The sequence below is a fragment of the Muscardinus avellanarius genome (assembly GCF_963383645.1).
Source record: "Muscardinus avellanarius genome assembly, chromosome: 20".
Lineage (NCBI taxonomy): Eukaryota > Metazoa > Chordata > Mammalia > Rodentia > Gliridae > Muscardinus > Muscardinus avellanarius.
In genome coordinates this window covers 24336244-24359089 of record NC_137806.1, presented here as the reverse complement: position 1 = coordinate 24359089, position 22846 = coordinate 24336244, and the positions used below count along the sequence as shown (strand labels likewise).

Genomic DNA, 22846 nt, shown 5'->3' with positions numbered 1-22846 from the left:
ATTCCTCATTATTTTAGAAAGAATATATTTTATGTTTAAAAACAGATATTCAAATATGTGTCATTCAAGATGTCTATTTATTTAGAAATAAATTTAAATGAATGGCAAAAAAATAAGTAAAAACAGATTAGAAAGCAACCCTATGATTCCCCTGGCCCTAATATAAAATGATTAGTATTTTACATGACTTCCTAGTATTATGTCGCTTTCCATTTAATATAGTTAACTTATATTCAAATTTGCACATGCAAATTTCTATGTATGATTTTGTTTCATGTTTATCATATATTGTATTATTTCTTTATCACTGAATGCTTAAGCTGATGTAAAGATTTTGCTACAATAAATATTACCATACAGATGCCTACATGTAACACGGCCCAGCGTTTTAGATGCTTTACTTAGGAAAGATTCCCAGGAGTGGGATTACTGTGTCAAAAAATAAAGAAATAACCTTAAACATATTTTAACCTCCTGATGGAGGCTGCCTCTTTATTTTTTAGCCTGCTTTTTTTTAAAACAAATTTTTTATTGAACATAAATCATATACATTTAAACTATATTTGGTGCCCTCAAAGCTGCCTCTTTAAAAAAAAAAAAAAAAGTAGTCCCAGCCACCATCTTTGTTTTGCCGCTATCTTTACAACTCCTACAAAAATTCAAAGCCTTTATAGAAGGGGCACTGTTTCTTTTTTTTTTTTTTTTTTTTTTTTTTTTGCTTTGTTTTGGTTGTTTGGTGCTGGAGGTTAAACCCAGAGGCATTCTACCTTCAATCTGCACCTCCAGCCCTATTTTATTTTATTTTTTTAATTTTGAAATAGGATCTCATTACACTGCTGAGGGTCTAAGTTGCTGAGGCTGGCCTTGAACCTGAGATCCTCCTGTCTCAGCCTCCCAAGTCCTGGGATTGCAGCTGTGTAACGCCACGCCCAGGTAAGGGGTGTCAGGGCTCTGAGTTAACCCAGGAAGTCTGAGCAAGCAGTACTCACCGTCCGCCCTTCCGCTGCCCTTCTGCCGGCTGTTGTGAAGCGGAAGCACCTCCAGGGATGCGATGCCTGTCTTTTCCAGAACATTCACTTCCACCGTCAGCCTCCCCACCAGCTGCTGGGGCCGCACACTTATGCTGTGTTCGTACTTCCCCAGCCGCCTCTGCAGAAGTTCTTCATAGCTTAGGAGGAAGACGGCTTTGTCCTTGCTGGGAATCACCAAGGACGCTCTGAACAGGTCTGTCCCCTTCTCCCTGTCAAGAAGAAAAAAGGGGACCACAGGTAGGGTTGAAAGTAGGGAAAGCCGGGCTCCCTCGGTCCCCCCAGGACACCTGCGTTGCCTCCAACCAGCACGCCAAGGGGACCGGTGGGTATAGCACCACGAATCCTTAGGCAAAAAAATAAAAAGTAGTCTTGGAAGAAGTAGAGATCTGTACTTAGAGGAACGTTAATTACTAAGAATACTGAGTAGAGAAGAATCGAAAGACTCAGACCCAAGCAGCAAAGGAGAGGGGACCTGTACGGAGGTGAACTTCCAGAAGAAGGAGCCTTGGAGTCAGGCTCCCCCTTCACAGGGATGGCCAAGCCAGTGAATACATGAGGATTTTGCACCTTGATTTGGCAGTTGTGTTCAGGGAGAAATACAGAACTGCAAAGCTTAGAAAAAAATAGAAGATTTTCCAAATGCTGTCAGCCCTGGAAACCAGGGTTCTCTGATTCAAGGTGGCAAACTGACCACCGAAGGTCGAAAAGTGGGAGGGGCAATAAGGCAGCACATTTCCAAAATGCTTGGGGGATGAGGTTGGGCGACAATTTCATCCCTCAGAACATACTCCAAGGGGCTGTAGCAAAGGAGAGACCCAAGGTGCCTGGCAGAACCTCAGAGACGGCTGCCTCCACCTTCAGAAGGACACTGTAAGATAGGGGTGAGAACGGGAGATTCTATAAAAGGGAGACAATTCTAAGTCCATGAATGAATGAATGAATGAATGAATGAATGAATGAATGATGAGTGAGCTGACAGGCTTGGTTCTCCATACGTCTCCTTTCCAAAACTGGAAAGAAACAGAAGTATTAAAATGGAAGCATTTTACTGAGCAGTGATGTTTAAAGGACTGACAGCCAGATCTATAATGGAAAACCTTCAGAATATCAGTCAAAGAAAACGCATGACAGGAATGATATTGGGCCACATGGGACGCACGTCAGTGACTCTGGCTGTTATAAGACATTGGAGTGATTCCTCAAAGCTCAGAAGGAAAAGCTCTCTGGCCTTCAGTTCCAGATAAAAGCAAAGTATTAGTGAAGGGCTTATGGAGTTCATCCCTCAAGAATCCGTTCTGAGGACATCACTTCAGGACATACTTCAACAAAGAAAAGGTGAAAACCAAGAAGGGGGGAAAGAGGAATCCAAGAGAAATAGAAAAAACAAGCAGAAGAAAATGAAAAGAGATTCCAGCAAAATGTTTTATAACAAGGCTGAAACGCATGCCAATATTGCATGGATCCAGAGACATCCATTTTTTTGTTGGTGGTGTTTTTATTTTTTTTTTAATAGTACTGGGGATGGAACCCAGGGGTATTCTACCTCCGAGCTACACCCCTGCCCTATTTTTTTATTCTTTATTTTGAAACAGGGTCTCACTAAGTTGCAAAGGGCCTCACTAAGTAGCTGAGGCTGGCCGCAAACCACGCTATCTCCTGTCTCTGCCTCCCAGGTACTGGGATTACAAGAGTGTGCCATCACGCCTAACCAACATTTAACAGCTCTGAAACTGGAATGTCTCCCAATCAGGGTTAGCTCTCAGTCGCTGGTTCAGGCTTCAGGGTAACAAGGGTGTCCTTGTTTGCAGTGACTTGGTTCTAACTATTCACTTTGTACCCATTTCAAACAACTGTGTGTCTTGCTCGATGTTAATAGTGACAACATTAAACTGTATCTCATAAAAAAAGAAAGGCAATTAGAAACTCCAGGAAAAACAGAAACTTATGTCGTGATCCAGCTAAAGTGAACTCTATGATTCTGAGCGATTTCACTATAGACAACTTGAGAAACAGGCACATTTCATAAGAAGGAAGTTTTAATAATTTGCTGCAGCAGGAAAACCATATCCCAGAGGCACCTCGAGGTATCAAGGGAAGAGGGCAGGGCTTGGGGATCTTAGGATGGGTTGGGCTTGGGAGGAGAGCCACGATTATTCTAGGACTGGAGAAAGAATGGAGCGTAGGTTAAAGTTTAAGGAAGCGGTATCTGCACAGCTCAGAGCAGAGCAGGGCTGTGTGCAAAACCATTGTCAGTCTGGACCAAGGAGATTCAAGGATACTCTAACTCTAAGGTAAATGTGGAATTTTGTGTCTAAAAACCCCTCATCTGAGCCTCTCAACCTCACCCACTTTTCTGTATTCAAGTGAACCCATGACTCGTGTCTTCCAGACAAAAATGAGATATTCCACTCTCAGGAACAGGATTCCTGACAGTCTGTGGTTTTAGAGAACTACTTTTCTTGAAGCTTTAATTAATAAACAAAATCAGGCTTACCAGTTCACACCATTTTAAGTAGATATTAAGATCAATTTTCTGCACAGGGAAGGGAGGCCTTTATGGTAGCAGAAGAAATACAATCTTAGTGTACTAGGTGGTGGGTCAGTTCGTGTGATTTATATAGTCATTAAAAAGCAAATGCTAGCTGGTTGCAGGGTGCACATCTGTAATCCTAGTGCTCGGGAGGCTGGGACAAAAGAATCGCAGGTTTGAGGCCAGCCTCGGCAGCATAGGGAGACTTTCAGCAACTTAGATCCTGTTTAAAAATAAAAATAAAGGGCTGGGGGTGGGTCTCTTAGGTAGAATGTCCCTGGGTTCAACGCCAAGTACCAATAAATAATTTTTTTAAAGAAAGAAAAATGTTATTTATTGGTTTTCAATGTTTCGATTCAGTTTATAGACAAAACAAGGAATGCAAATATTATCATAAACCAGAATTTTAAATGGCAGAACTTTTACAATGCAAACGTGTTTATATAACAAAAGTAGAAAATGAATAAAGAGAGATGATACAGTGACAGGAAGGAGAAGGCATATGATCATTCAAAATAAGAAATAGTAGAGGATAGTCTAAGCATTTAGTGAAAGAAGAAACAAAATAATATAAAATTTAGGATGCAAACAAAAAATACAATTATTGTAAATTTGCTAACTCCTCTTTCTTCACAGCAGAGAGTCAACAGATAATGTCTTATTTTTATTAAAAAATCAAGAAAAGCTGGGTGTGGTGGTGCACGCTTGTAATCCCAGCATTTGGGAGGCTGAGACCGGAGGATCGCAGTTCATGGACAGCCTCAGCTAGTTAGTGAAGCCCTCCGCAACTCAGTGAGACCCGGTTTCAAAATAAAGAATAAAAAATAGGGCAGGGAAAGTAGATTGGAGGTCAAATGCCCCTGGGTTTCATCTCCAGACCCGCAAAAAAAAAAAAATTAATTAATTAAAAAAATTAAAAAATAAAAAAATCAAGAAAAAGCAATACTATCCTACTGTTGGAAGTCAGGGTGGTAACTATGAAGCAAACAGTACAGAAATATCAGGAGATGTTTCTACGAAGTAAGTACTGAGGAATGGGTGTATTAAAGTTTTTCTTCTTGTTATAAATTCTTAGCAACTATATCACTAATCATGTATATCCACTATTTTGATAATAAAGAAAAACATTTAAGCTTGGCATGGTGGTGCACTCTTATAACTCCAGTACTTGGGAGACTGAGACAGGAGGATTGCAGGTTTGAGAGCTGCTTCGGCAATTTAGTGAGGCCCTCAGCAACTCAGCAAGACCCTGTTTCAAAGAAAAATAATAGGGCTGGGAGTGCAGAATGGCCTTAGATTCAATCCCAAAAATGAAGGAAGGAAGGAAGAGGAAGGAAGGAAGGAAGGAAGGAAGGAAGGGAGGGAGGGAGGGAGGGAGGGAGGGAGGAAGGAAGGAAGGAAGGAAGGAAGGGAGGGAGGGAGGGAGGGAGGGAGGGAGGGAGGGAGGGAGGAAGGAAGGAAGGAAGGAAGGAAGGAAGGAAGGAAATATTTGGAGGAAGGGAAAGAATAGATGGCCAAAAGGTATAAAATGGTGAGTGTGCTTGATTAGATTTTTAATTCCTTAGCAAATAGAAATACTTACTGGTTATCTTCTGTGGTCTCGTTCCTTTTCTCTTTCACCCTCTCACCACTCTTCTTTTCTCTCTCTGTAATTTCACCCTGATACACCTTGTCTCCGAGAAGCCTGAAACACGAGGGGCAGCTGTGTCACCGGCCTGAAGTTCCAAGACCGATTCACACAAGGTTCTCCGAACCGCGGCGACCCTAGGCAATATTTCTATTGGCCTCCGTGATACGCAGACCGAACACATCCCACGGGGGGCACCAGCCTTGGCTCACTCTGGGGCAATTTTCAACGGGTTCAAATGGGCGAGACCCAGCCCAGCGTGTCTCTGTGGTTCTCCAAGAGGAAAAACATCACAAGATCTACACCAACTATCTTGCCCAGACCAAAAGTTAAACCCAAACACCTACCTTGCTTTGCACGTCTTGACCTCTTGAATCAGAAAAAGAGAGAATATATTCAAATCAGCAATCGAAGTTTTTATTGTCTGTTGTTCGATTCTTATCCTAACTGTGGCCCTTCTGCCTCTCTGATTTCCCTGCCCACGGAAGCACCACTACCATCACATTATTATGTAATAATGTGGACTATCATTGTATTATTTTAAGATAGGAATCAATACCGAACTCAAGAGATTATTGGGGAATTGGAACTGCCCCCAAAGGGAGCCTTCATCTGTGCTAAACATTCTCTACTGCCCCAAAATGCCCTTGTTTCTTGATTTGTTTACTTGTTGATTGACTCTTTCTCGCCACTGGAATTTCTATGCTGTTCATAGGAGTCTATCAATCCCCTAGAAGAGTTCCTGGCCCCAGGAGAGAAGGAAAGAAAGATGAGAGGAAGGGGGATAGAAGAATGGGGGCAACCCACAGAGAGGACAGAAAAGAGGAAGGGACCGAGGACAGGGGTGTGCCAGGGCCCATTCTGGAGCTCCCAGCTCTGGCAGTGAACACTTGGCCTGTTTCAAAGCGGACACTTCGCCCTCCTCCCCTCTTTTGGTCTCCCCCTGTTAACAAGTAAAATGTTCTTATCAGTTTAGTGAACAAAGGAATAGAGAATCGGTGCCCACTTCTCAAGGCCAACTGGACCTGAATGGTGTGTTTCTGATAAGCCCACCAGTCTGGCGGGCTAGCTCGTAAAGGGACATCCTTCCCACTGGTTGGGGAGAATCGGGGTGTTTTCCTTGAACCTGCGTCCACTGATTTCTCTGATTTGCTAGCAAATTAATAAAATTCCGTTTTCCTTTTTCCCAACGGTTGGTCCAAATCATTTGATTTGGTAAAATGGGGCAAGTACCAAATTTCCAGTTGGAGCGAGAGAGAGGGAATAAGAAGAGGGAGGGATAGAAATTCTCAGTCAGATGCCACGGATCTCACATCATCTCTGGCTCACCGCTGACCACCCACGTAGAAATCCCCACCTCCACGCTATGCCAAGTGACGTTAGCCAATCTTGCGAAAATGAAGAGTTGTATGTGTTCTCTCTTATGTGGGAGCTGGGGAGGAATTGGTTAGCAAAAGGGACCACAGATAAAGGAGGAGAGATTCCAGTGGCGAGATGCAGAGGGTCTAGGAGAAGGAGGAGGGTGGGCAAGGAGTTGGGATGAAGGCAAGTCAAATCACACCATGTACATATACGGAGTTATCACTACCGATCTCAGGAAGGGGAGGGAGGGGGGTGGGTTTTGGAGCGAAACACACCAAGCGCAATGCACCTGTGTTACTACTGCTCTATACCTCGGTCCGATGTCTAATTACAGTGCACTAAGAAAAACATGTTTCAAAAGCCCCGCCTCTGGCCAGCATGTCACCTACATGGTGAAGTTGGTGATGAAGGCTGCGGCCGGAATCTGCAGCTGGAACTCAACCTCCTGGTCCTCAGAAGCTCTGTTGAGCATCCTGCAGGAAACCGTCGTGAAGGCATAGCGAGAAATAATGGTAGACTTCACGGAGAACTCGGTCATCAGCGGCTTGGTTTTCTGTTGGAATCAAAGCACAGTATTCTTGGTGATGCGTGAACTCATGCATCAAAATGTTGGGCTGCGTGTGGGTCTTTTATATAAAAAGATTATTTAATCTTCAATTTGAGAGGCTTTGGCATGTGATTCCTGTCTCCTTTCTCATCTCTATTTTTCCATTTTTAACTCTTTTCACTTATATAATCAACCTCAAGCCTGGATGTAGTAGTGCAAGCTTGTAATCCCAGTACTTGGGAGGCTGAGACAGGAGGATCGCAGGTTCAAAGCCAGCCTCGGCAATCTAGTGAGGCTCTCAGCAACCTAGTGAAACCCTGTTTCCAAATAAAATATAAAATCAGTCTGGGGGTATAGCTTGGAGGTAGAATGCTTCTGGGTTCAATCTTCTGCATAAAAAATTAACCTCACCCGGGCATGGTGATGCACGCTTATAATCCCAGCATTTGGGAGACTGAAACCAGAGGATCGTGGTTCACAGACATCCTCAGCTACGCAACTCAGTGAGACCCGGTTTCAAAATAAAGAATAAAAAAGAGGGCAGGAGGTATAGCTCAGAGGTCGAATGCTCCTGGGTTCCATCCCCAGGCCTGCAAAAAATAAATAAATAAAAATTTAAAAAATCAACCTCAATTGAACCCCCAATTCATGATATAGAAATGACTCTTCTATACTAACTTTAACAAGAAAAAACACTTGCTTAAATATTGCAATAATTATCCCAATTTTACAAGTAAAATAGGTACTGTGTATAACACTTCTCTGTTGCCAACTTTTAGGTCAGCTTTATAGAACCACTAAGTTGACAACATCAAACCCACCTAAAGAAATTCCCACGTGTTCAAATGTGTTCAAAGTCATTTCAACACATTACTGGGGAATCAGAGCCCAGAAAAAGAAAAGCCTCCGTCTATGCTAAATTTCCCCCCAAAACTTCTCAGAAGGGCAGCAGCTGATGGTACAAATTTAAGAGCCTCATAAAACTATTCAATATTTGTTCTTCCTAGTCTCCACAATAGTGCTATATCTGATAATATCTGGCAACAGAAGCCCAAAGAAGGAAGAAAACATCTGTAAGCAAAGCCACTACGAACAGTGATTCTCTAACCCTGGGAACCGCTCAGCCATTGACAGGCACGTTATGGGCTGTGTGTCCCCTGTGTTCGCATATTAAAGGCCTACTCTAAGATTCTATTCTCTCCCCTTCAGCAATACCTGGACATTTCAACCCTTGTCTGCTTTTATTAATTAATTTACTTATGGCCCTAGAGTCACTTCATTTTCTTTTTCCTTTATTTTTATTATTTATTTATTTATTTATTCAGTACTGGAGTTGAACCCAAAGGCATGCTACCTCTGAGCTACATGTCCAGCCCTTTTTCTTTTTTTATTTGGAGACAGGGTCTCACTAGGTTGCTAAGAGTCTCGGCACATTGCTGAAGCTGGCCTCGAACCTGCAATCCTCCGGTCTCAGCCTCCTAAGTACTGGGATTACAGGCATGCACCCTTACACCCAGCTCCTAGGCTCATTTTCAATATATATATATATATATATATATATTTAAGGCAATGACCTGTTGACATCAAGGTATGCTGTTCCTATGATAGAAAAGGTGACCAAAAACCTGTGTCCAGAGGATCACCACACAGGGTTATTCTGTTTAAACAACAGTTAAACAAAACCTTTAAGTCAAATCACGCTCAGCACAGCAAACCACAAAAAGCTTGAAAGATATTTTATATGATGCAGGAGAGAAGTGGGTAGACGCAGGGCGTATAGCTAAGAACAACTCAAACACCCAAGAGAGAGCGAGCCGCCAGGGTCAGAGCCAAGCACATGAGTAAGGACACGAGACGCGAGGGTGTCAGGAATATTCATCTTTGTAATGGTTTCTGGCATGACTTCTAATCTCGGTGGCCAAGGAAAGCTAAAGGCAAAATGGGAAGGACTTAGAAAAAAATGTTTGCAAAATGCACGTCTTTATAGGAAAGTTGGAAGAGATAAACATACAGAGTTAATGCATGACCGAGTTCAAAAGAAAAATACCGGAGCAGGTTTGAAAGAATTTTACCTAGAAGAAAAACACTCTCTAGTTTGGTCTAAGAAGGAGTCACTTCCAGGTGATGGTTTTCAAAGTGTGGTCCCCGGGCCAGCAGTAGCAGCATCACCTGGAAATGTTTGGGTTAGATTCTCAGACCCCATCCCAATCTACAGAATTGGAAACCCAGCGGACGGGGCCAGCCATCCGCGTGACTCCACTGTATGTACAAGTTTGAGAACCAGTATTTTAAAGTAATTAACAAGGGAACCGTCTTTATATATGTCTTCATCTATAAGTGGAGAAGGCTTGAATAAAGTACTAAAATTACATCCACTTCTGACATCCACAGACTTAAGATAAAGCCCAAAGTAAAGACTAAAACTTTGGGGTTTAAAAAAAATAACTCCTGGATCTAGAAATAATTGGGTTGTACACCATTATTTTGTGAAAATCTAGTCTCTTTAGAACAGGATCTCTCTCCCCAGAAGTGATCTGGATTAAAAAGAGATCCCAGAGGTAGTTTAGCCAAATGCATCTGCTAAATAATTTCATGAAAAACATTGAATATGCTTCAGTATTAAATAAATGTGAGGAGGAGTAGGCTGGGGTGGGTAATGATAATGATCTTAACAGCTTCCAACCTGTTGGGCTTTCTTACAATTAAAACTTGTATCTCATCATCTTTCAAAAAAAAAAAAAAAGAACCCTAAGGTAAATTAAACCCTGAACTAAGATAAAGTGTTGGCTTTGATCTGTGTTATTTCTGGAAACAGGTTTTCCTCCTAAATTATGTGCAATTAAATATGTTCTTTTATCTCTAAATCTGCGCCTATGTAAAAAAAAAAAAAATGGTTCAGAGCTATGTTCCTGTGAGTTTGTGAGGAGTCTTAAAATACAACTGCATGTAGTTCTGATGTCCACATACACCCCGGAAAGTAAATAAGATTCAATGCCAAAAAAAAAAAAAAATGTGAACTAGAAAAATTCTAGTTCTACCATTCTCCACTTTATTTAAAATGGAAACTTCTTTTCAAGAACTATTAAGCAACATATGCACATGGTAAAAATTTCCAACTCCACTGAATGTAAAATGAAAACTAACAGACACCCTCCCACCCTGGATCCAGGTTCTCTCCTAAGAGATAATATTTGGCCATTGCTGGCAGATCCTTCCATAAATCGATACTATGCTTTCATTTCACCAAATAATAATATAGTAATGTGTTCATCTTTCTTGACCTGTGTTCTAGTTATCTTCTGCAGCATAACAAATAGCTCTGAAACTCAGTGTCTTTTGTGTGTGTGTGTGTGTGTGTGTGTGTGTGTGTGTGGTATTGGGGGTGGAACCCAGGGGTTTTTCCACCTCTGGGCTATACTCCCAGCCCTATTTTATATTTTATTTGGAAACATGGTTTCGCTAAGTTGCTGAGAGCCTCACTAAGTAGATGAGGCTGGCTTCAAACCTCCACCATCCTCCTGTCTCAGCCTCCCAAGCGCGGGGATTACAAGTGTGCACCACCACGCCCGGAAACTCAGTGGTTTAAAACAACAACAATCACTGTATCTCCACACATAATTTCTGTTTGTCAGGAATTCCAGAAGGACTTGTCTGGGAGTCTGGCTCATTTGCAGTCAACTGATGGCAGAAGCTGTAACAGTGAGATGGCCGGCATCTATTGTACGTTGTCCTGGGGCCCCTCTATGTCTTCCTTCCAGTGAATAATCTTAGTCTAACTTGTAGCATGGGCTACCTCACACATTGGTCAAAATAATTTAGCAGTGGTTGGAGACTTCACTGGTAACAGGGCATCTTTCCCAACAGTGAGGCGGAAGATATACCTATTCTATGCTCTATCCTCAAAATAACATAGTATTACTTCTATCGTCCTTAATTGGCCCAAACAGTCACAAAAGCACATTCGATTTCAATGGCAAAAGGCCCAGATTCTCTCTCACTGGGAGACACATGTGTCAAAGTACCGCCATCTTTGAAAATGAAAATCCTTTACCACTGGACTAAAAGATCTCCCTTATTCTTTCTTAAATAGTTGCACAGCCCAAGAACAATAGTTAATGTTTAAAAGAGCTCCCTTAACAGCTCAGTGAGGTGTAGGAGCTCCCTGCATGGGCCAAAATAGAAAAAAAAATAGTTGCCTATAACATCACATGTTATAGGTGATTTATATTTTCATTAGCTGGTACCTCCTCATCCACTGACGTATCATAATTATGTTTCATTATTGTCTGAAACTCCCTTTAGATGCTCCTACCCTCTTATTCCTCTTATTCATCTACCCCTACCCCTACCCTATGGCCACAGGCCACATGCTTTCATAAATAAATCTTTTTTGTGTGTATGGTACTGGGGTTGCTGGAAACCCTTCTACCTCTGGACTACATTCCCCGACCCATATATATATAATTTGGAAACAGGGTCTCTTAAGCCAGCAAGGCTGGCTTTGAACCTGTGCGATCCTCCTGTCTCTGCCTCCCAAGAGCAGGGATTACATGCGTGTGCCACCACGCCCGGCTATAAATAAATCTTTATTAGAACATGGCTGCATCCATTGATCTACATGCCATCCACAGCTCCTTGCTATAATGGCAGAGTAGATGAATACCCACACTGTTAGAGACCACATGTCCTATCATGTCTAAAATATCGACTATCCATTCCCTCTGAGAAAAGTTGGGCTGAGAAGATGATACCAATACAAAATCTATTTAAAGGCTGGGGTCCTGAAAAGGGACCAGAGTTCCATCTTTGGGCTCTCCAGCGGGTGTGCCAGCACACTGTCTTTACTCCTCTTCTCTTTCTATTTCTTACTGATTTTGTAATAAGGACTTGTTAAAGCTGCCAAAAAAAAAAAAAAGACAGAAAGAAAGAAAAGAAAGAAAAGAAAAGTTGGAACTAATATAAGACCCTGATTTCGGTCATTTACATATCTTTACTGTGTTTCGGGAAAAGATCTCAAGTTATATGGCTCATAGACATTTTATTTGACTTGCAGTCTTTTAAAATTTCTTAAATTTAGGAAACATTTAAGAATTGAGAAGTTTTACCTAAAAATCCGTATCACCTATTTCTGTAGGAATAGAAAGTGCGGCGATTCTGGTTCCCATTCCCACACATCACAGTCTGCCAGGAGGGACGATTGGACCCAGAGCCGTGTCCCATCCTCCCAGCTCACCCCAGGCCAACCCCTACTGGCCCTCGGAGCCTGAGGCCGACTGTCAGAAGTCAACTTGGTGTTGTCGCTGGGATTTTTCTCACTCCCATCATTGGCTCATGTTTAGCCTTTGCTCCTCTGGAATAAAAATAGCCATGATCTGTCCACCCGTGTTTAGAGTAGTATTCTTCACAATGGAGTGAAACCCGCCCCACATACAGGAGCAGAAAAATAGATAAAGGGAACGAGGTGGGTAGTAAATGTAGTAAAGTTACCGCCCTTAGTATAAAGGGAAGCTTCTATGTGCTTCTGTACGTAGGGAAAGCCTGGAGACAGTATGCTGAGTCGCGTGTTCCGGACACAGAAAGGTAAATACTGTGACTGCACCTATCTAAGGTAGCTGAAGGAGGCTGAGTATTCATTGTCTGGTGGGAAGAACGTTTGGATTGTTTACAAGATTGAAAGAATTCTGGAGACAGACGGTGGTAGGAGTTGAAGAATGATCTGAGTGCACTTAGTGACACTAAACTAGATACTTAAAAAGGGTTAAGAGAGCCGGGCGTGGTGGCGCACCTTGTAATCCCCGGGCTTGGGAGGCGGAGACAGGAGGATCATGCAGGTTCGATGCCAGCCTTGCTGGCTTAGGAGACCCTGTTTCCAAATAAAAAAGTATAAAAATAGGTCTGGGAGTGTAGCCCGGAGGTAGAAGAAAGGGTTTCCAGGAACCCCAGTACCACAAAAAAAAGGGGGGAAGGGGGCTAAGATAGCGATTATATGCATTTTAGTACAATAAAAAATTAAAAGAAAAAAAAATGTGGCATTCTACTTCTGAGCTACACCCCCAGTACGATTTTATTTCTTATTTGGAAACAGGGTCTCACTAGGTGGCTGAGAGCCTTGCTAAGTTGCTGAGGCTGGCTTCGAACCTGCCATCCTCCTGTCTCAGCCTCCCAAGTTCTGGGGGTACAAACCTGCACCATCATGCCTGGATTAGTCATTTCTTACGTCCGTTTATTGGTGCGTTGTAATCATACCTCATAGTGAGATTCAAACCTAAAATATACGCACATGGAGGTTACTCGTTTTATTAGTTATTTCAAATTCTATCCTATTTCTGATGTGTGGGGTGTTTGGTTTGTCGTGTATTATAAAGACCCAAAATGACCTTGGAATCTTTTTGAAGAGTCACCATGCGAATTATAAAGACGAAATATGCAGAAATAAAGAGACTTTCTGAGTCCAACCTCTTTGCTTAACCAGTGCAGGTCATGGTCATTAATTATGCGATTTTTCCGGGTCCCAGGGGTAGGAGGGTGAGGGTTCACAGTCATCAAGGATGTCGTCCAGGCTGACGGTCAACAGCCGCTGATTTCCAATCCTGCCTCTCTCAGGAAAGGATTTCCAGAGGCAGCCTGGCAGCCCAAGGCGTTCACGCTGATAGGTAGGTAGCCAATAAAATACAGAATTCCAAAAGTGTTCTAAAAATAACTTGTCTCTGTGGCTGATTCCAAATTACCCGTGAACCTCGGTTACCATCTCTGAAGTTACAGATGTTGAGGATGAATCTCTGCTGCTCTGTTATTATATTCTGACATTTCCCCCCAAATTTTTCTCAGCAGCCTATCATAAGCGCTAAGTTTACACAGCAGTAGGGTCCTTGTGAGTCGTACAGAGCTTATTTAAGTTTGTATCTTAGTCAAACAGAAGTTTATGGCTCTAGATGCCTGGCAAGCCAAATAAAACTTAGCTCCGTCAGGAGACTTGTTGCTTGCTACTATTTTTAAAATCATCAGAAATCTTTGCTTGGTACACTGAAGTTACTTTGGCTATCATGTTGACTTGTTCTTATTTATAAGAATAATATTTTCGAATGTAAACTGTAAAAAATAGGAGACATCTGACACATACTAAGTTTATTACAGGATATTCATAGGCTTTAAATTTAGACTATGGATGTCATAGAATTTTCCACACTATGACATCAAAAAATATGAAGCACAGTTTATGGGCCCAAGAGACACACTGAGAAGTTTCAAGAAACTATTTTTGCTTTCTGCCTCTGCTCAGTTACTGTTTTCCCCGGCGTTACTCACAAACACCGGCCTTTCCTCTTGGCACAGCGCTCCTGTTTAAAATTATCTCCAAAATTAACTGTGCAGTCTTTAATGGCTTCAGCCACCAATTCCTCACCCCTACTGTACTGTAAAGACATGGAGAACAGAAAACTGATAGGAAACGACTTTAAAAAATATTTATGGGATTGAACTAAATTTTCCAAATCTTTTTTTTTTTTTTTCTTTTTTGGTGGGAGAGGGTACTGGGGTATGCATCCAAGAGCATTCTACCTCCAAGCTATACCCCCAGCTTTTTTAATTTTTTATTTTAGGACTGAGTCTCCCTAAGTTACTGCCGGTGTTCCTAAGCTGCTCAAGGTAGGCTCACCCCTGTTTTCCACTTGTCTCAGCCTCCAAAGTACTGGGATTACGGGCCTGGACCACAACACCTGGCTTAATTTTCAATCTTGAAAAATTAAAAAGAAAAATATAAGCTGGGCATAGTGGCACACACTTGTAATCCCAGTACTTGGGAGGCTAAAATAGAGGAATCACAGCCAAGCTTGGCTACTTAGTGAGGCCCTCTGCAACTTAGTGAGACCCTGTTTCAAAATAAAGAATAAAAAATAGGACTGGGGGTGTAGCTCGGAGGTAGAATGCCCCTGGGTTCTATCCTCAGTACTGCAAGAAGAAGAAGAAGAAGGAGAAGGAGAAGGAGGAGGAAGAAGAGGAAGAGGAGGAGGAGGAGGAGGAGGAAGAGGAGGAGGAGGAAGAGGAGGAGGAGGAGGAGGAGGAGGAGGAAGAGGAGGAGGAGGAGGAGGAGGAAGAGGAGGAGGAGGAGGAGGAGGAGGAGGAAGAGGAGGAGGAGGAGGAGGAGGAGGAAGAGGAGGAGGAGGAAGAGGAGGAGGAGGAGGAGGAGGAGGAGGAAGAGGAGGAGGAGGAGGAGGAAAGAAAAAGTCACAAAACATTGAAGGGAAGAGGTTCATAAAAATCTGTCATAAAACAAGTGGATACAGTGGCCTACATAAATAATCCCAGCGCTTGGGAGGCTGAGACAGGAGGATTGCAGGATCAAGGCCAGCCTCAACAACTTAGTGAGGCCCTCAACAACTCAACAAGACCCTTTTTGAAAACTAAAAATATAATAAAAAGGCCTGGAATATAGCTTAGAGGTCGAATTTCTTGTATTCAATTCCCAGTACCAAAAAGAACCCCCCCACACACACACACCACACTAAAAATTTGCCATAAAAAAGCTATAAAAGTTACCTCAATCATCCCAATACACAGTTTTAAAAATATAACATGTTTTTCCTATTTATATTTAAGTAATCATTTTTGCTTGGGGATGTCAACTGGAAAACAGGGGCCAAGAAAAATCTCTTCCTGTGACATGATATAATTCCTTCATTATTTTTTCCTACAAAAGCAAAACAGATGGAAAAGGAGTTCGAGGCAGGGAGCGACTTAATTAGCTGCCTGAGGGACCAGAGCTTTTTGTGTGACTCATGTGAGTGTCTTGAAATCGAGCCGCCCAGAGGATGTCCTGAATTACCCAGTCGCCATCTGGAAAGGCAACTGCACAACGTGTAGGGCGGTCGCCAGCCCCGGCCCCAGCGCCTCTGCCTACAACATTAACCTTTTGTCGTTTTACTGTGGTCTAGCCATTCTTTTTATTTGCTTGCTTTAAAAAAAAAAAATAGGGATTGAACCCAGGGGCATTCTATCTCCAAGCTATACCCCCAGACTTTTAATGTTTTTGTTTTGAAGCAGGGTCTCCCTAGGTTGCCGAGAGTCTCACTACTTGCTGAAGCTGTGCTTGAACCTGCGATCCTCCTCTCTCAGCCTCCCAAGTACTGGGATACAGGTATGTGCCACTCTGCCCGGCTCTAACCATTCTTTACAGCTCATTCAGATAAATAATTTGGGAGGTCCTCTACCCCCTTAGAAACCAGTTAGCTCAGCCGGGCGTGGTGGTACACACTTGTAATCCCATTACTTGGGAGGCTAAGACAGAAGGATTGCAGGTTCATGGCCAGCCTCAGTTGCTTAGTGAGGCCCTCCGCAACTTAGTGAGACCTTGTTCCAAACTAAAGCATAAAAAAATAGGGCTGAGGTGTAGCTCGGAGATAGAATGCCCCTGGGTCCAATTCCCAGTACAGCAAATGGAAGAAGAAGAAAAAAAGGAAAGAGAAAGGAAGGAAGGAAGGAAGGAAGGAAGGAAGGAAGGAAGGAAGGAAGGAAGGAAGGGAAAGGAAGAAATCGTCTAACTCCATAACTCCCCATCTTATAGACAAGGCTGGAGTGTGACAGTTGGTTGGCTGGTTGACTTTGGGCCCAAAGATCTTCAATTTTTTTTTTTTTTCAGCACTGGGGATGAAAGCCAGGGGCATTCTACCTCTGAGCTACACCCTCAGCCCTATATTTTATTCTTTATTTTGAAACAGGGGCTCACTGAGTTGCAGAGGGCCTCACTAAGTAGCAGAGGCTGTCCGCGAACCGCGCTCCTCCCGTCTCGGCCTCCCAGCTGCTGGGATGACAAGTGTGCGCCACCACGCCTGGCTCTTCACTAAATCTTAATGCCTCTCCTTTCTGAGGAAAACCACAAAGCTACACCTCCAGACCTATTTTAATTTTTATTTTGAAACCAGGTCTTGCTAAATTGCTGAGGCAAAACCTGTGATTCTTCTGTCTCCGCCTCCCAAGTATTGGGGTCACAGGCAGGCACCACCATGCCCAGCATTATCATCTTTAGATGGTGTGTGTGTGTGTGTGTGTGTGTGTGTGTGTGTGTGTGTTAGGAATGGGGGGATTCTAGACATCTAATGAACAGGATATACACCGATGGTCACAGCTAAAGATAAGAGACAGACACGTATATAAGTAGCCTCGAGCTGGGTGTGTGGTGGCACAGATCTGTAATCCCAGACCTTGGCAGCTGAGACAGGAGGATCACAGGCCCACCATCGGGCTCAACAAAGCCATAAAGCACACGTTGAGCCTCTCAGCAACCTAGCCAGACCTTGTTTCAAAATAAAAAAGGGCTGAGGATGTAGCTCAGAGATAGAATGTTCCTGGGTTCCATCTCTAGTACCAAAATTAATAATAATAAAAATAATAATAATAATAATATCATGGATAAGGTAAAGTAGGATGGCTACTGGGTGTCAGCTGTGTTCCTAGTACCCTAGCCTTTGGGGCTTTGGTTCTAAAGAGAACAACCCTCGCAGGACTAGCTCATCCCTAGAGAGCAGATGAGCACCTGCTAGCACACCATCAGTACACAAAGCAAACCACACCGGGCCCACACCCCCAACCCGCTCGGCCATCAAACCTACACACACCAGTACACAAACCAAACCACACTTGGCCCACACCCCCAACCCGCTCGGCCATCAAACCTACACACACCCTGCCCTAAATCACCACAGGGCCAGGTACCAACCATTAGAGCCCCAAGCTTGTCCGAATCACTCAAACTCTCCAAGCCTAAGCTCGCGCCGCAGGCCCACCCTGCCTGCCCCATTCCTTCCCGTGGGCCATGCCTGCCATGTTTCCCTCCTGCCCCTGACACACAGCGGTGGCGTGAGCTGGCGCCGTGGCTCTAATTTCCAGGGACCCGAGAGTATACGCTTCCTGCTACATGACGATCATTTCTGTGTCTGCTGGTCTACCTCACCTGAATAAAGCAAGTCTACCTCACCTGGTAGAATCTCTGCCACCAAAGAGACACCAAATTGGGGCCTCTGCTGTCTGGAGGTGAAACAACAGCAGAGAATTGTTTTAAGAAAATTAGAGCCAGGCATGGTGGTGCACATAAGCCTATAATCCTGAGACAGGAGGATGGCAGGTTCAAGGCCAGCCTCAGCAACTTAGTAAGACCTTATTTCCAAATGAAAAATAAAATAGGGCCGGGGGTGAGGCTCAGAGGCCTCTGGGTTCAATATCCAGTACCACAAAAATAAAAATGAAGGAAGGAGAGAGGGAGGAAGGAACGAAGGAACGAACGAACGAAAGGAAGGAAGGGAAAAGAAAAGAGAAAAAAGGCCAATATCTGCTAAGCATTGTAGAAACACAGACACAAAGATACTGCAAAATGTAAATGTGTGTGTGCGCGTGCATGCGTGTGTGTGTGTGTGTGTGTGTGTGTGTAGCTAGGGAGCTTTATAAAAAGAGTAATTCAGAATAAAATCAAGCAAATTCCTGCAGTCCAGGCAACAGCTGCTGCCATCAGCAGTCTATTCATTGATGGAAGTGTGGAACATTCCAAGACCTCCGGTCAGCATGGGAAGGGGGAGTGCAGAATACAAGGAGACTGGAGAGTGAACTGAGGCTCGGCAGGCAGGGCCAGATGGCGCAGGGTCTCAGGTGTCTCCGGAGTTTCTCCTACAGATAATGCAGAGTCATTGAGAACAGTCACACCCAAGCGTGATGAGTCAGGTCTGCAGCTGGAAGGATCATCCTGGAACCAGCTGAATGTTAAGGTAATGTGAGTGTTAAAGTTTATATTACATGTAAAAATAAGACTCTGAGCATTCTAAGAGGGTTCTAAGAAGCCTAAGGGATTTTATAAACAGCCTGAACCAAGGGAGTCAAGAAACTCTTTGTTACCAAGAATAAACATTTAGAGGCTATAAAGTATAAGATAAACTTATGTGTTGCTTCAGAACTTGAAACTTTTATATGGCAAATAGAGACAAAGTTAATAAACCAACACAGATTTATGGGGGAGAGGCAAAAGACAGAGGGGAACATAACACACAAAGATCTCTGACAAACTGACAATTAGGGGGTTTGAAAATACAAGACCAAGATGTGCAAAGGACCAGAAAAAATAGTAATTTTGAGAATTACTCTGAACGGCTAATAAAAAATTTTTTCCTATGTGTGTGTGTGTGTGTGTGTGTGTGTGTGTGTGTGTGTTACTAGGGATTGAATCAAGGAGCATTTTACCTCTGAGCTACAGCCCCAGCCCTTTGTATTTTTTTAAATAGAATCTCAATCAGTTCTCAAAGCTGTCCTTGAATCTTTGATCCGCCTGTCTCAGCCTCCCAAGTACAAGGATGACAGGCAGGTACCACCATGCCTACCTTCAAAAGAGAGTTATTAGTAGCGCTGCTTAGAGGGGTGAGGGTGAGAAAATTGGAAAGAAACAGAGTTCATCGTAGAATGCTTACTAAATCATGATGTGCCAGCGCCATGGAATATTATTCACCATTTGCAAGTGGTAAAGAATTGTTGAGTGGAAATTAAAAGGAATAGGAAAGTACATATAATTGAGAGAGCAGCTTGGCATATTAGTTAAGAGCATGGACGTGGAAGCTTCCGGGTCAATGGGACTCAATCCTGGCCCTACCATCTCTTACCAACTATACAATCTTGGGAAAGTTACTCAATCTTTCCAAACCTCAGATTTCTTGTCTGTACGATGCTGCAAAGAACTTTTATAAGAATCACTGAGCTAAGGTATATCAAGCACTTAGAACAGTGTGTGGCCCAAAGTAAACACTAAGTAAAAATCGGCCAGCATTACGTCCCTGTTGCTTAATCATCAGAAATCTCAAATGTGCCGATGCACATAAGGTCCCCGCTGCTGTGTTGTTACAGTGGCATTTGTTATCGTCTCAGTTACTAAAACCCTTTTTTTATTTTAAATTTATTTGTCCTTTTTTTTTTCCCTATGTCTGTCCACTTTTAGAAGTCTAACTGTGTGAATGGGCATTTTGTCTGTTTTGGTATTATTGTATCTCGATACCTAGGAAAAGTACCCGGCACTTGAAAAATAATTTGTTGAACAAATGAATATGTATATATTTTTGGGAGACTGCTCTGTAAGTCTCTGGGATTTCTGCACCTTTTGCAAGCAAGGGCACTGGCTGCCTTTGTTCAGAACTACCTTTTTAAGAATATTTCTATAGGAAACAGTCTTGAAAGACAGGTGTGATCTCCCTCTAGAGTAGAAGGCAAGTTAGCTTAATGACCAGAAAAATAAAGAGAGTGTCTCCATTCAGGGCCAAAGGGGAAGGCTAGTTTAATGCTGTCCCAGTCAACATTCTCACCGCTACAATCCAGAACAACCGACCGCACAACTTAGAAAAAGAAAGCTTTGCTCGCTCACAGTTTCTTGGAGATTCTGGGTTCAGTGCATATGAAGCTGGGGTCTGAAGCTCAGGGTTTGGCAGTGGGAGTTGGGGAGAGACAGACAGACAGACCACTCTGATCAAGTAAGAAGCTTCAAAGATAAAAGCATAGTCCCTAAATCCACACTACTTTCTCTAGTCACACTCCACTGGCCTAGGTTACCACCCAGTAAGTCCGTTATTATGGTGGATTTCTCTACTGATGAGATTACAACTCTCATCATGTGACTACATTAATCTTGAGCTCCTCGAGGGACCACAACAAATGCTGTGTGTGTGTGTGTTACTGGAGATAGAACTCAGGGGCATTCTACCTCTGAGCTACAACCTCAGCCCTATTATTATTTTGTTGTTGTTGTTTGCTTGAAAACAGGGTCTTACTAAGTTGCAGCAGAACTCACTAAGTTGCTGAGGCTGGCCTTGAACCTGCAATCCTCCTGTCTCAGCCTCCCAAGTCCTGGATTACAAGTGTGTGCCACCATGCCCAGAAAATGTTCACTACTATGGAGTCCGTTTGTCTAAATTTAAGTGTGGTCCCATGGAACACAACCAACCACATGTGCAGGTATCATCTGGCCCTCTGTATCACCATGTGGGAATGAGGGTCAAAGAATAAAGCCAATGCTATATATACCCTCTGCCTACTGCTATTATTATAAGCAATAAGGCATCCTTTGTCTCTGACCCAGAAGTCTCCTATTTTCTGCCCGATAACAAGCTTATTAGCCTGAAAGCAGGACAAAAATCTCAGATGCTTCATAATTCTTGACATGGTTATGTACATCTGTTTATTATTTATGATTACATAAATGTAGAGAAAAATGTGACACAACGAATACTAAGCTAACAAAGTTAGGGACGTGGGGAAACAGGACTGGAGGACCTCCGGAGGAGGACAAAAAAAAAAAAAAAAGAAGGCAAAACCCGGTCCAAACAAAGGTGGTAATCGCCATGCCAGTGTTCATGGTGAGAAATCTGAATTGACTGAAACACCAGCCAGAAACGGGGAGGCCTCAAAGCCAGGCCTCGGCGACGCCGCAAGGGCCGGGCCCGGCCGCAGACTCCCATACGTCACTGACAGACAGTTGCGAGGAAGGACTGAGCCATCTCACACCAGCACTTGGACTTCCTGATTGCCTGTGCAAGTTCTGATCTATCAGCCTCCGACATGCACTGGGAGGGCGCCCAGCCCCCTCGCAGGGCATTTTCATCTACAGATGGGGGTGCTTTGTTTTTTTGCTTCACAATGAAGCGTTTATTTCATGGCCAAAAGTTATATTTAGAGTCGGTTGTTTTGTTTTTGTTTTTTTTTATTTATTTTTTGAGAGCTACACCTCCAGCCTCATTTTTTTCTTCTTTATTTTGAAACAGGCTCTCACTGAGTTGTAGAGGGCCTGAGTAGCTGAGGCTGTCTGCGAACCACGATCCTCCTGTCTCGGCCTCCCAAATGCTGGGATTACAAGTGTGCGCCACCACGCTCAGCTTTAAAGTTTTGTGTTTTTTTTTTTTTTTTTTAAGAAAATCTTTGAGGCGGAACAGCCAGGCGGGATTTCTCGCCGCAGTTAAAATCTAAAGCTCCCAGTGGCTGAGCTCAGCACAAGCTGCAGGGATTCAGAGTGGAAATCAAAATCAAGAAGAAATACGCCAGCCTCACGGCCGAGGGCATAGCAGCAACGCCATATTGCCACCGGCGGCAGCAGCAGAGAATTCACCGAATCCAGTACAGCTACATCTGCGTACTCAAGAACAGTGAGTCAAATTGCGGGCCACAGAGGAGAAATCCCAGTACTGTACTCGCTGGGACTTGACCCAGTGGGGGAGGGGCGGTGGCAGAGATATCACACCATAGGAGAACGTGCAACCTGGCACCCCCCACAGTCTAAAGCAGCCTCTATCGACTCTCTGGGTCGGAGACTCTGTGATACAACCCAGTAAAGGAGTAGTGGGGTCTGAGATACTACTGACTGGAGATCCAGAACACCTTAAGTGAAGTCATAGTGACCCAAGGGAAGAACCCAGAGAAGGCACAAACTTCCGAAATTATGGGAAAGAGGAATAATACTGGCGCAATGAATACCCACAACCCCACAACATCAGAACCCGATAAAACAGAAAATCAGAGATTTCTAGAAGATCAAATCAGGAAAATAACTGTAGAAATAATAGAGGTGCTTCAAAAAGAACTCAGAGAGAGCCAAAAAGAGATAAAGGATGCAATTAATGAAGTAAAGGCCTCAATTCAAAGCACAAACAACCGATTAGACCACATGGAGAACAGAATCTCACTCTTAGGAGATGATCATTCCAAAAATGAACGCATAGTTTCTAATCTTGGAAAAAATA

At 43.3% G+C, this 22846-nt stretch overlaps 1 protein-coding gene across 1 annotated transcript in view; it reads right to left on the bottom strand.

Annotated features, from left to right (window-relative positions):
* The window catches only part of ITIH5 (inter-alpha-trypsin inhibitor heavy chain 5), a gene marked incomplete at both ends in the record, with an annotated part of 105525 nt that overhangs the window by 66154 nt on the left and 16525 nt on the right, over positions 1–22846 (bottom strand). Inside the window, 3 exons of the mRNA XM_080717217.1 lie at positions 990–1240; positions 5144–5245; positions 6940–7103. Of these exons, the coding sequence (XP_080573343.1) occupies positions 990–1240; positions 5144–5245; positions 6940–7103 (517 nt within the window). The remainder of the gene's footprint in view (positions 1–989; positions 1241–5143; positions 5246–6939; positions 7104–22846) is intronic.